Below are 13,251 nucleotides of genomic sequence, written 5' to 3'. Positions count from 1 at the left end.
TTAAGACTCCAAATGAATGATTTAAAAGAATGTGGGCCATTATGGACTAAAAGACTAAGGTGCATGATAGAAATTCACCTTCATAATAAATACCATGTTTTATTCACACAATCTTTGTCTTTTACTTATCATTCTTCAGTTGGGCAATAAATTAAAGACCATTTAGGCTCTTAAAAAGAAAGACCCTTATAGATTTGAAATGCATTTATGTACATTTATACCAAACAATTCCATTTCCAGGAATTTAATCCCAAGGAAATGCTCAAATGAGTACCCAAACACTTATGTCCCAAAATGTTCATTTCAGCATTATTATAAATAATCATAAATAACTCAGGTACATAACATATTATGTACTCCATGAGGCATATATAAATTAACAGTACATTGCTCTAATACTGTGATTATTAGTAACTGACATGGTAAATGTTCAAGACAACAAAACGTTAAAATAAAAAGTATGTATTATAACCTTTTCATGTGTTTAAAAAAATAAATCACTACTACGTATTTCCATGTACACATATAAGACTGTTTAGGGGGCATCTAAAAGTACAGACCCCAAAGTGTTACTTACCTTGTAAGTAAAAGTATTTATTTCCCTCTGGGGAAATAGGGCTGGGAATGAAAGAAAGACCACACCTACTTGTTAACTGTTTTACAGTAGGTTGTCTACTACTTTTGTAATCAACACTTTTTAAAGTTAAAATCAAAATACCAAAATACCAAAAGTATGCATTATTATTTTCAAGTTGTTGTTTGCAACTCTTGCAATTTCTGCTAAAAAATGAGATCCTGTCAGACAATAAAATATGGGACTCCACAGTCAGAATGCTTACCTTTTAATTGTTCTAGTAAAGACTTAAGACTATTTTCTACTCTCTCCTGGATCTCCACTGTATCCTCTAAAATTGAAAAACAAACACAAAAACAAAAACACTCAATTTTTTTAGGGAGAAAAAGAATTAAGATCAACACCTGCAAGCAACTCACGGACAAGGACATTTTCTTTATTCTTAAGACTCAAAGGCATCAAATTCCATTACTGAGAGACAAAGAAAAAGATAAAAGAAAGGAAAAGAAAAAGAGAGGCATTAACTACCTTTCTCTCAAAAGTAATACCTAAAATTCTCTAAGAAGACTTAAAATCCATGTGCTTCAAATACTCTCAATGACAGAATCCACAAACCTTATGATTGGGGGATGATGGGGATTAATGGAATATGTGTGATTCTCACCGAGTTAGGAAAAAACTCATTTCCACAAAGTTTAGTAAATAATTCAATCTGAGGGGCACCTAGGTGGCTCAGTGGGTTAAAGCCTCTGCCTATGGCTCAGGTCATAGTCACAGGGTCCTGGGATGGAGCCCCACATCGGGCCCTCTGCTCAGCAGGGAGCCTGCTTCCCTTCCTCTCTCTCTTTGCCTGCCTCTCTGCCTACTGGTGATCTCTGTCAAATGAGTAAATAAAATCTTTAAAAAAAAAAAAAAAAAAAAAAAAGAATTCAATCTGAAATCCAATAATACTTCAACAAATTAAGGATTTTTTTCAACTTTTGGACATAACAAGTGATTTTAAATAGGGAAGACTTAAATTTCTAAAACATTACTTCATAATCTATGAATGTACCTTCTTTGATATTAAACTAGACACTTCCAGAACAGCTTCCATCTCCTCCCAATCTGTCCAAATATGTGAACTGTTAACATTTACTAAGTTTTCAAAGACAAAGGCCCAGTAAATACACTCATGCAAATGTACACTTACCTAAACCACTGGTGTCCAGCTCATAAATATCACTAACAAGATAAAAAGAACTGGTCTGACACTGAGAACAGCCAGAACTAAAGAATCCAGCCATTCTGGTAGGTACAGGACCAAGGAAAGGATACTGGAAAAAAAAGGGGGGAAAGTAATGTCCTTTAAATCAATCTAAACTTATAAAGAACAAGAAAACAGCAGACTATAACTACTGGATAAAAGTCTATTTCAGCAATTAAGTTGCAATTCACTATCTAACTAAACTAACAACTGAATCATTATGGTGAAAACAGAAACCCTGTATTAGTTTGTTGGCTATTAAAAATATACCACTACAAATAAAGCTTTTCCTCACTCTCCAATTTGAATAGTGAGGGAGCCTCTGTAATTCCCAAGTCTATAAAGTCAGGTTTTTTTTTCCTACAGGTGCCATAAACTAGGACAAAATATTGTTTTTTACTATTCACCCACCCCAAATTCCTATTTTTAAAGGCAGTCATAGGTTACTGCAGCTTTGATGGTGAACACATATTGATGATACCTGAACTTCCTTCTCAATGAATCGCTTTCCCGTCTCCAGGGCCACCTCCAGCTGTTGAAGGAGTAAACGAAGAATATCAATCCGGGAGGACACGCCATTCTCAGTGGTCTTTTCTGAGTTCCTTGGCTCCATGGGGTGGTTCAGACTTGGAAGTCCACTAATAAGCCTCAATGTTAAGGAACGGATTCTTAACCACATGGTCTCTTCCTCCAAGGAAAGTTTCTTATGTTCTTCAGAAACATCCCTTAAAAAGAAATATCCCCAAACGATCCATTTTATTCAATGTGTTGCCTTTACATCTTTCAAGCTTTACTTCGATCAGTGAAGATGCCACGGAATGATCCCAGCACTTGTCTTCCTAGCTGAATGATCTCACATAAACCCAATCTCCCAAGTCCCCAATTCAGGATTAATAAAATGGGGAATGATAACCTACCTAACAAGTCAATTTGCCACTTCAGTGAGATTTCTGATAACAACAAAATACATATTATGTATTTTGCTGAAAATGTTGCTAAAAATTTTTATATCATGCATTTTCAACAAAATACACAATATAAAAATTTCAAATGACAGAAAACTGAAAAATAGAAAAATGTACCCTAATAACCAAACACCTGCAATATTAACAAGCTTGGTATCAATTCTTTCACTCTTACAATACAGATGAACAAAACTACAACTAAAGATATTTATATAATTTGACATATTTTAAACAAATAAAATGGGTTCATGATATTTATACTTTCTGGACAGTCTATAGAAAAGAGTTACCATAGCAAGCCTGAGGCTATGATCTTTAGAAGGGCCAGCTTGCAAGGCTGACCATTAGCTAATGTCTAGGAACTTGGCACTCCAACCATTCCCTAAATGATAAGAGTGGCTCACTACACCTAGGCTATTTGTACAAACCATATGGTCTATTGTGAACACCTGCTTTCCTTCTGGGAGTCTGGAATGTTGACACATGATAGACAGAGGGTACCTACATAACCAGCTGGTAAAAACCTGGGGCACTAGGGGCACCTCGGCGACTCAGTTGAGTTAAGCCTCTGCCTTTAGCTCAGGTCATGTTCTCAGGGTCCTGGGATGGAGCCCCGCATCAGACTCTCTGCTGAGCAGGGAGCCTGCTTCCCACCCCACCCCCCCACCGGCCTGCCTCTCTGCCTACTTGTGGTATCTGTCTGCTAAATTAATAAATAAAAATCTTTAAAAAAAACAAAAACAAAAACAAAAAAAACCTGGGGCACCAAATCTCAAATGGGCTTCCCTGGGCAGAAATGCTGCACACACATCACTGCATTTTTTGCTGCTAAGAAATGCAGAAGGGAGAGAGCACTGGAAGTCTGTGCATGGAGTTGTCCAGATTCTGTGTCTTTTTCCCTTGCTGATCCTGTTATTTCTCCTTCTGTTATAATAGACCTCAGCTGTGAAGACAACTACAGGTTAAATCTTATGAGTCCTAGCAAACCACTGAATGCAGTCTTGGCAATCCCCAAATCACAGTGCACTTGACATCTGAACAACATTGATTTGAACTGCATGGGTCCACTTACAAAAAATTTTTTTTTTTGGTAAATGCAGTACAGTATTGTAAATGTATTTTTTCTTCCTTATAATTTTTTTTTTTTTAGATTTTATTTATTTATCAGACAGAGATCACAAGTAGGCAGAGAGGCAGGCAGAGAGAGAGAGGAGGAAGCAGGCTCCCTGCGGAGCAGAAAGCCTGATGTGGGGCTCAATCCCAGGACTCTGGGATCATGACTTGAGCTGAAGGCAGAGGCTTTAACTCACTAAGCCACCCAGGCGCCCCCCCCTTATAATTTTCTTAATAACATTTTCTTCCTCTAACTTACTTTTATTATAAGAATAAAGGATATAATATACATGACTTACAAAATATGTGCTGGTCAACTGTTCATGTCATAGCAAGGCTTCCAGTCAATAATACACTATTAGCAGTTAAGTTTCTGGGGAGTTAAAAGTTACACCTGGATTTCTGATTGTACAAAGGGGTCAGCACCCCAACAGCACACTGTTCAAGGATCAAACGTATATTCAGAACTACCTCATATACTTATCTCTGCACGTTTGTGCTCGTACTGCCTTTGGTTGTACTTTCCTGAAAGTGATCTGCTAAATTAAGTGGGATATGGAATTTTCAATCTTTTTTTCCTAAAGATTTTATTTATTTGAGAGAGAGAGATCACAAGTAGGCAGAGAGGCAGGTTGAGAGAGGGGGTAAGCAGGCTCCCCACTGAGCAGAGAGCCTGATGCAGCACTCGATCCCAGGACCCTGAGATCATGACCTGAGCTGAAAGCAGAGGCTAAACACACTAAACCAGCCAGGCACCCCTGGAATTTTCAATCCTAATACAGATTACCAAAATTCTCTATAGGAAGATTATATAAAGTTACATCTTCATGTCAATGCACAACCACCTTTCCCCCCACAACCTTGCTGACCCCAAGTATTAATCTTTTTTATCTTTGTCCAACAGTTTAAAAAAAATCTTTATCACTATAAGGTGCATCTCTTTGAATTGCTTAAGTCCAATTTGTTTTTAGTTATCTTCTTCTTACTGGTTTGTTAAAAGTTCTCCCTTTGGGGCACCTGGAGGGCTCAGTGGGTTCAAGCCTCTGCCTTCGCCTCAGGTCATGATCTCAGGGTCCTGAGATCAAGCCCCGCATTGGGCTCTCTGCTCGGCAGGGAGCCTGCTTCCCCCCCTCTCTCTGCCTGCTTCTCTGCCTACTTGTGATTTCTGTCAAATAAATAAAAATCTTAAAAAAAAAGTTCTTCCTTTATGTGAAAGGTATTAATATATACGAAGAAAATTACCAATCTACCACATACCTTTAGAACTTAACAAATTTACTTCTATATAGAAGGCTAATATTTACAGAGACCAAATCCTTTGTATTTCCAGGTTTGATGTAATGCTAAGAAAGGCTTTCCCTAACCATTAAAAAATATTTTCTAGGGGTGCCTGGATGACATGGTCAATTAAATGTCTGACTCTTGATTTCAGCTCAGGTCCTGATCTTGAAATTGAGCCCTACGTCAGGCTCTGCACTGGGTGTGAAGCCTGCTCAGGATTCACTCCCTTCCTCTCCCTCTGCTCCCAATCCCCCTCATTCTCTCAAACAAAACAAAAAAAAAAAAGTGTGTGTGTTTTTTTTAATTTTCTTGTAGAACTCCTAAGGAGTTCTTTAATCCATCTGGATTCTCTTTTCATGTACACTATGAAGGAAAACCTAATTTTTAGATTAGCCAGCAATCCAACCTAGGAGTAAGATTCATTTTCTTCATTTGGCTTACCTATGCCTTCTATTCCTACAACAACTATGTTATTTTATTTGTATAAGAAAGAGATTTTTTTTTTTTGTAACTCTTAGATTCATCCCAATTCTTCAAAAATAAATACTTGAGGTTTAATTCCAGTTACCTGTCTTTTGGATCCCAGCTGAAAAAAACATTTAAGTCTCTGTTGTCTCTCAAGGCTTCCCATGGAATGTCATCTTCTTCCGGCTGAAGATTCATTGATTTTATACTTTCTGCTAAACTGGTTGATCTGTGATACAGAAAATTTATGTATTATTTCAACAGTAAAACAGCCATGAAAACATATTAGCCACAACTTTGTCTTACTAGAAATAAAGGAAAATAAAGAAGAAGAAAGATTTATTATTAAGAAGTAAAGGTTCACAGAAGATGACACAGAACCAAGCCCATATCACGCTGGCCTGCTACACAGCAAGAGAAAGCATCTGGAAGCTCAACTAAAATAAAGTGGGTCAACATTAATTCCCGAAACCCCATGTTTAAGTGGGGAAGGGAAAGCCTTTAAATAACACATGGACTGGGGTGATGACCACAGCCTGTCTGGTTTGTGCACAAGCCACATAATGGGGCTGGCTATGCGATCATTCTCCATGACGTGCACGGGGTCATTTCCCCTTGCTTCTCTGCTCCCACCAACTTCCTCTCTCTCTCTCTCTTTTTCCCCATCTGTCCTTATCCTAGGCCTGCTATTATTACCCAGAAGCCCATAAACGGCTCGCAGGATCTGATCTAATCCCTGAGTTTCTTTTTAGCTCTTGTGCAATACTTACATATTTGCTTCAAGTAGAAGGTCTAACAACATCCGTTCAGTACGGACTTGTGCAAAATGAAGAGAATTATTCAGCCTGTTCCTAAAAGCGATAAACTCTGGGATCTTCTCAAATGCACCATATTTGTAAGCTTGAATAATATATTCTGAGGTCTGGGAAGGAAAGACATCACCTCCGTATAAATATTTCACAGATTAGGCAAAGAAGACAAAACTTTCCAGGCAAAACCAAACCAAACTACACTCAAACTAAAATTAAGATGTGAACTCTAATCTTTAAAGGTCACAAGTAGAATATGTTTTATAAAACATTATTTTTCTTTTTTCCTATACCAGTCATATGTGTTCTTCACTACTACTACTACCACTACTACCACTACTACCACCCACACCACCCAGCTGCTGCTACCCACAGAGACTTTCTCTTAGCAGTTATGTCTTTTAATTTGGTAGGACTGGAGGTTTTGTGATACCATGTCAGTCAAAAATTTCGTTTAGTGCCATTATGGAAGGGATGTTACTCCATGTTTTTCTGCATCTAAGATAAATTGCATTCTATACAAAGGTTCCAAAGACACCAGAATAATATAACCACCCCACTACCAACCCAAATAAAAAATCACCCTCTTCCAGAAAAAAGACAGGCTGCTCCTTGGTTTTGTTTATTTCTGAGTACTATGTATCACAAACATAGAGCATATGTGCATTGTATCAAGACAGAAGACAACAAACAAAAGACCCATAAGAATTCATCAGAATCCACTCTGAGGACAGAAAGACTACAAGAACCAAGTTTCTTGTCCATCCAAACTACGTAAGACCTATGCTGGAAAATTCCATGAACAAGTAAGTGAAGGAAACACTCACCATATGCACTTTAATTTAGAGTAATACATATGTACAGATGTAATGTTGTGAACAGAGACAAGAGAAAGAATTCTCAACAGAAATTCTGGCACAATAGAAGAAAATCTCAGGGAAGAACATTTCAGGGGTGTGGGCCTATACCATCAGGATCAGAAGTCAGAAGGGTACCCTTTTGGGCCAAGGAACGTTAAGCTGAAAGCAGATGTTTGCCCCAAAGATCCTTTCCAGAAAAGCCAGTCTTTTTACACCTTAGTCAGCTCTGCCCCCATCTCCATTATGACTAAATAATTTGCCCAGTAGGAAAATATGCCGATAGTCAACAACATACCCTCTGATACACAGCCTCGCAGGGTTCATTTCAGGCCGCGGGATTGCGCCACGGGCGCTAATTCAACTGCATTCGATGCGGCTTTTAAACCCCATGGGACACCTCGGCGAGCTGTTTGCCTGCAGTATCTGGAGAAATTAAAGACGGACGGACACAAGAAAATTAAAAAGATTACTTGTGATCCTGCAGGTTTAAAGAAGGACTATCCGAAAAAGCTCAAGTGTACCTTCTAGCCTGATTAAAGGACAGTGATACGCCCCATCAAGAAGAGGCCAGGATACTCTAAACACACAGGCCTATCCGATGGCCTCTTGGCTTGGAAAAAGCAAGGTTTACTATCAGTCCTTGCGGCAGGAACTTACAGCTTGAAAAAACCAGCTGCTTACGAACATAATGATGCAGCAATTAATCAGGATGAAAACAGGACTTCTGGGGATTTCAATCAAATTTACCAATTACAGCTCCAAAATACGCTGATTAAAGAAAAGAACCCAGCTTTACCAAGTAGACAGGCAGTCTTAATTTCTGAGTGGTCCATGGAATATCACTTTTGAAAAAGAGGCAATGGCTTTTAAAAAAGAAAAATAAGGGGCAACAGACAGGGAATGCAGTCCTTTAACAAACTGAGAAGGTAACTGCAGCTCTCTGGCTTCTGTTTTTAAGATCGTCCTCCTTTAATGCTGCAGCAAAGCATCACCGCAGAGCTAGAAAAGGGCCTGTGCATCCACAATTTGAAGAGACAACCCCTACTGAAACTGCAGGCAAAACTGGAAGCCACAGGCACTTTAAAACTTCTGAAAATCAGAGAATGTTGTCCGTACCTATTTCTACTCATTTATGCACCATGAGGCTAGTTATATCCCATATGGATTCCTGAAATGAACCCTGGTCACTGTAAGAATTAACAAAATAGATGGACATCAACCCTGAATGATCATCTTCATGAATACCTAAAACAGACTTTTAACAGGAAATTATTTTTGAAGTACAAACACAGAAGTAACTTTGAGAGATAAGAAAATCTGTCTCTAAGTCTCACATTGTAAAAATCTATTCCAAAGTAAGATGACAATGATGACATTTCCAAAAAGAAAATCCCCGTGTAGACCTTCCAAATATAAATTTCAATCCCATAGCACGAAGCCTTACAAAGCAGAACACTGGATTTTCCAGTTAAGGAGCAAAAGTGTTCTTTCAAAGATCAAGTTGGGAATTGAAATACATCAGTCAATCAAGAAAGAACCATCTGGGGAGCTCAAAAACTACCAAGAATAAAAGATGTAGAACACAGGGCTTTAGCCTTCCAAAGATCTAATACTATCAGAAGGGTTAACACATACAAGACAACACTAAACTTGTGCTCTTTCTTATCCTCAAATTCCTATAGGAAACAGTCAATGCCACAGTGCCCAGTTCCCTATTTTCGGACTCAAGCTAGGCATGAAGGTTTAAGGTGCATTTTCCTTGCTGTACTGGTTTTTGCTTTTGCCTCTAGGACCCCCAAAGATTATCTACTTTAGTAAGATCAAATAAGCTCTCTCTTGTAGTAATAAAAATAAATTTCAAGCAGAGAGTCCTATTCCCAGATCAATAAAATGATCAGGTCCAGCATCACATACACTCAGATCAATTAGTCACTTCTGCCCCACATAACCATCAGCAAAACTTCAGAGACAAAAAAAGGCACTGAGAACAACATACCCTCTCAAATCATTCCTGAAGATCTCCTTTCTCTATAACAGTAACTGGAGTTGTTTTGGGGTAGGTGTGTTTTGTTTTCAAAACAACTCTTTAGACACAGTAATTGGTGGGGGGAAGGGGGAAAGCAAAGCTTAAATTTTCAATAGCATATGAAATGTGCCTTATTGACCAAATCGGGAACAATGTGGTGCTTCTAGAATGCTGGGTGATTAAAAACTGGAATAAAACCAGCCACCAGGCATGGATTAATCCACTATTTACCCCAACTTCTGCCTCAGAGCTATCAGAGAAACAAAACTTTGAAAAGGAGTTATCGGTAAATATTTCTTTAACCTCTTTCTTAGAAATACAGAAGTGACAGCCAAAATAATGAGATTTGAGAAACACTTTTGATTTTTTCCCTTGACTTAGTGAAAATTCTTAAGAACAGAGAAGGGCAAGCACAGATACCTGAACACAGTACAAACACACAGACATAACTCAACTGCCTACTTGTGCTAAGATATTTTAGAAATCCAAGGTCCTAGAGATGCCCTCAGATCTCTAAGCCAGGCCAGCACCTTCCAGGCAGCATGTTCAAACACTGATGCCTACTTCCCTCTCTCCCTGATCAGGAACTATGGCACAAAATAAGGTATGAACAGAGATCCCAAACACGGGAAAGTGCCATGCGGGAAGGGGAATAGGGCTTAAAAGCCAACTGATGCACAGCTTACTATCCCTTGCTACATCAGCCCTCTAGGCCTTGCCATAAGGCTTACCAGGACAGAATTACTGCAAGCTGACAACAATAAGCCTGTATTCCATTGTTCAGAAATGCTTCTGCTCTGCCTTCTGTTTAATACAAGGCTAAAAAATTCGATGGAAGATAGATTAACCACAGTTGTTAACAGTTACAAAAGAACCACCCCAAAAACCAGCTCTGTTGCCAAGTTCCTTAGTTGCTGTTAGACCATGAAAAGAGAAAAGTATGGGCAGATATCTGGCATGGCCGAATTCCAAGTAATGAGTTTTAGAAGCACATGAGAACAAAGCAGGCAATGACCATCCTAGAGACTTGCCTTCTTTTCACCTGTGTTCACCTCTAGTCAATCAACCAACTGTGTTCAAGGTGGATTTACACAGTTGGTTGACTGACTAGAGACTATACAAAACTTGTGCTTAACTGACAAGTGGAGAGACCAAGTCTGCTTGCAGTGAAAAATATGGTGCAAATCCCATCCTTTCATTATGGCACATAGCTCTACCTTATTTACTGCTACTTTAAAAAACACACTATTGACACAAGTTTCTTGAAATGTCCTTCAACTGGACAATTTTGTAACTCTAAGAAAATACGAGTGCACTGGCTATTGGCAAAGAGCATGGTAGTATAAACTTCGGAAATAAAAGGTAACACAGAGCAACTGCTGTTACAGAATCTTCTACGACATCCCAGGCTCTAAACACATATGGGTTACCTCTTATACCCTTAGAAAAAGTCCCTTAGAACTAAGAGGAATACCACTTACTACTCTAATAGTGTTTTAACTATACCTCTGCACGGATTCTATTAAACACACCCACTCTAGCAACCATAAAAACGCTTAACCTCCACCTAACAGACGTGGCCAGTAAGCTATGGCCTAAGGCACTTGCAAGTACGTATGGTGCATTCAACGTGCACGCGTGCCACATGAGGGAAGGTGTTCTCTGACTCGCGTGCATTCAGCAGGCAAGAACATATTTTTTAAAAGCATTTTTCACTTACATCTTTCTGGTTGGAGTGGAAAAACCTGAGTGCGAAGTTACAGGATTGGGATGCAGCAGCATACTGACCTAGGGATTCGGCATATCGGGTCAAAAGATAGCTAGGTCAGAAGGAAAGAAAGAAAAAAAAATACGTTATACTTACCACCTCCAGTACCAACTACACTTCAAATTATTATAGCAGATAAATAGGCACACAGGGAAGTTAAAACAGCCTGCCACAGAAATCATCCCATTTACAGAATTAATTTCTTTTTAAAGAGCAAAGTTAATTCAGTTTTGTGGGAGACTAAAGTTTTATGCCATGCTTTCTTACGCTCGTATGATTAATGGACCAGAAGGGGATAAAGAAAATACCCTTGATTCATCATAAAGAACAGTCAAAACACAAATTCAAAGGATCTCTAAGGTCAACAAATAAAGAACATGTATTAATCTCAACTGCAAAGCAGAAATAAAGACTTCACGAAAGTATGTTCTAAGTATACAGCCATTTGCTACCTCTGGGGAAAACTCTTACCTTTTCAAAACTGTGCAAATTTAAAAATTACCATTAAATGCTGGAAGATATAAAAATCTTTCCGCTTTGCAATGGGTAATCATGGGGGGGATTACTTAATCTAAAAAGCTTAATAACAGAAACTGCAAAGCTTGAGCTCCATGTGTAAGGACCCCACCCTGATGTAGCCGGCTGCTCAGTATTCAGAGTATATACTACCAACCCAATGGTGTCATGCTGGATATGCTTAGCATCAAGGCTGGAGTACAGATCCACCACTGGTTCAAAAGCCCCCAGCACACAGTAGATTCGAACAAGCAGCAATTTGAATTGAGCATTGGAAGGGCTGTGGGTTAATCCCTCTTCCAGCAAAGTCAGGGCCTGCCACACAGCAGTCTCGTCACCTAGAACCAAAACGTAACAGTATTATCCACAGTACTTAGCAGCAGATGGAGATTCCTCATAAACAAAAACCAAAAACTTACTGGTATTATCACCTTCCTTAACTATCTGAAGAATGAGTTTAGGTGTCAAAGAACAAATTTTAGATATACACCTGTAAGCAAGACAGGCAATTTCCCAGAATAGACAGTTTCTCAATAGTTACCTCAGTTCTTAAAGATGCATCTGCAAAAGTGATGCAAACTTTAAGTTGTGAGATTTAGGAAGGAAGTTACAGAATCTCTGAGAATCCTAGATTCTGAAGAGACAGACCTTGAAGGAGAATTTGAGTCCACCAACCTTCCCAATACAGGATTTTCTTTACCAGACCCCAGGAAGATATTCTCTCTAGGCAACATTTTTCTTCCATATGTAACTCTACTATTCAGATGTCAAATAATATTTGAAAAAAGCTGTTCACTAATAAATTAATAAAACAAACTTATTTTTGGCCTACCAAAATACAAAAGGTTACATACATCAATAGTCTTAAAGATTAAGTAACTTCTCTTTCATGAACCTAAGGAAATAATATGAAATGGAGATAAAGATTTATATACAAAAATACTCATTGTACTAATAATGAGGGAATGATTAAGAAAATTATAATAAGGCCCACATTATGCAGCCATTTGGTATTAATGAGTTTTTAGTAATGAGGGAAAATACTTATACACTAACAGTTCAGTAAAACACACAGAATTCAAATTACTATGAAAAAGTGATCTTTAGTCTATAAGACATGCACAGAAAAAAAGAGAAGGAAATACGCCAGCTTTTAGAATGTGTTTTGGAAGCTTTCCAGCTTAAGTAAGATTAAAATAAACTCTTTCCTAACACTTATTAGTTATTTTTATGGTCAGAGAAAACTTAAACTAAAACTTAAAACACTTAAAATAAAGCTCCATGCCTTGAGCTTTTCAAATTATATGCTGCGGGTTTTTTTCTACAAGAAATGCGATATAATCAAAAATTGGGGTTTTAGGGGCGCCTGGGTGGCTCAGTGGATTAAGCCGCTGCCTTCGGCTCAGGTCATGATCTCAGTGTCCTGGGATCGAGCCCCGCATCGGGCTCTTTGCTCAGCGGGAGCCTGCTTCTCTCTCTCTCTCTGCCTGACTCTCCACCTACTTGTGATTTCTCTCTCTGTCAAATAAATAAATAAAATCTTTAAAAAAAAAAAAAAAAATTGGGGTTTTAGATAAATATCCATAATCCTACCCAAACTATGCATACCTATAATCTATGCAAACTAC

General features: G+C 38.4%; 1 protein-coding gene across 1 annotated transcript in view; it reads right to left on the bottom strand.

The window, feature by feature from the left end:
* The window catches only part of NAA25 (N-alpha-acetyltransferase 25, NatB auxiliary subunit), an 80,426-nt gene that overhangs the window by 15,491 nt on the left and 51,684 nt on the right, over positions 1 to 13,251 (bottom strand). Inside the window, exons 14-20 of the mRNA XM_059140231.1 lie at positions 11,781 to 11,961; positions 11,060 to 11,159; positions 6,415 to 6,566; positions 5,748 to 5,873; positions 2,302 to 2,545; positions 1,767 to 1,890; positions 840 to 905 (exon numbers count right to left, since the gene is read on the bottom strand). Of these exons, the coding sequence (XP_058996214.1) occupies positions 840 to 905; positions 1,767 to 1,890; positions 2,302 to 2,545; positions 5,748 to 5,873; positions 6,415 to 6,566; positions 11,060 to 11,159; positions 11,781 to 11,961 (993 nt within the window). The remainder of the gene's footprint in view (positions 1 to 839; positions 906 to 1,766; positions 1,891 to 2,301; positions 2,546 to 5,747; positions 5,874 to 6,414; positions 6,567 to 11,059; positions 11,160 to 11,780; positions 11,962 to 13,251) is intronic.

Source organism: Mustela lutreola, chromosome 11 (assembly GCF_030435805.1).
Source record: "Mustela lutreola isolate mMusLut2 chromosome 11, mMusLut2.pri, whole genome shotgun sequence".
Taxonomy (NCBI): Eukaryota; Metazoa; Chordata; class Mammalia; order Carnivora; family Mustelidae; genus Mustela; species Mustela lutreola.
Note: the sequence above shows the minus strand (reverse complement) of the source record. Positions and strands in the feature narration are given on the sequence as shown.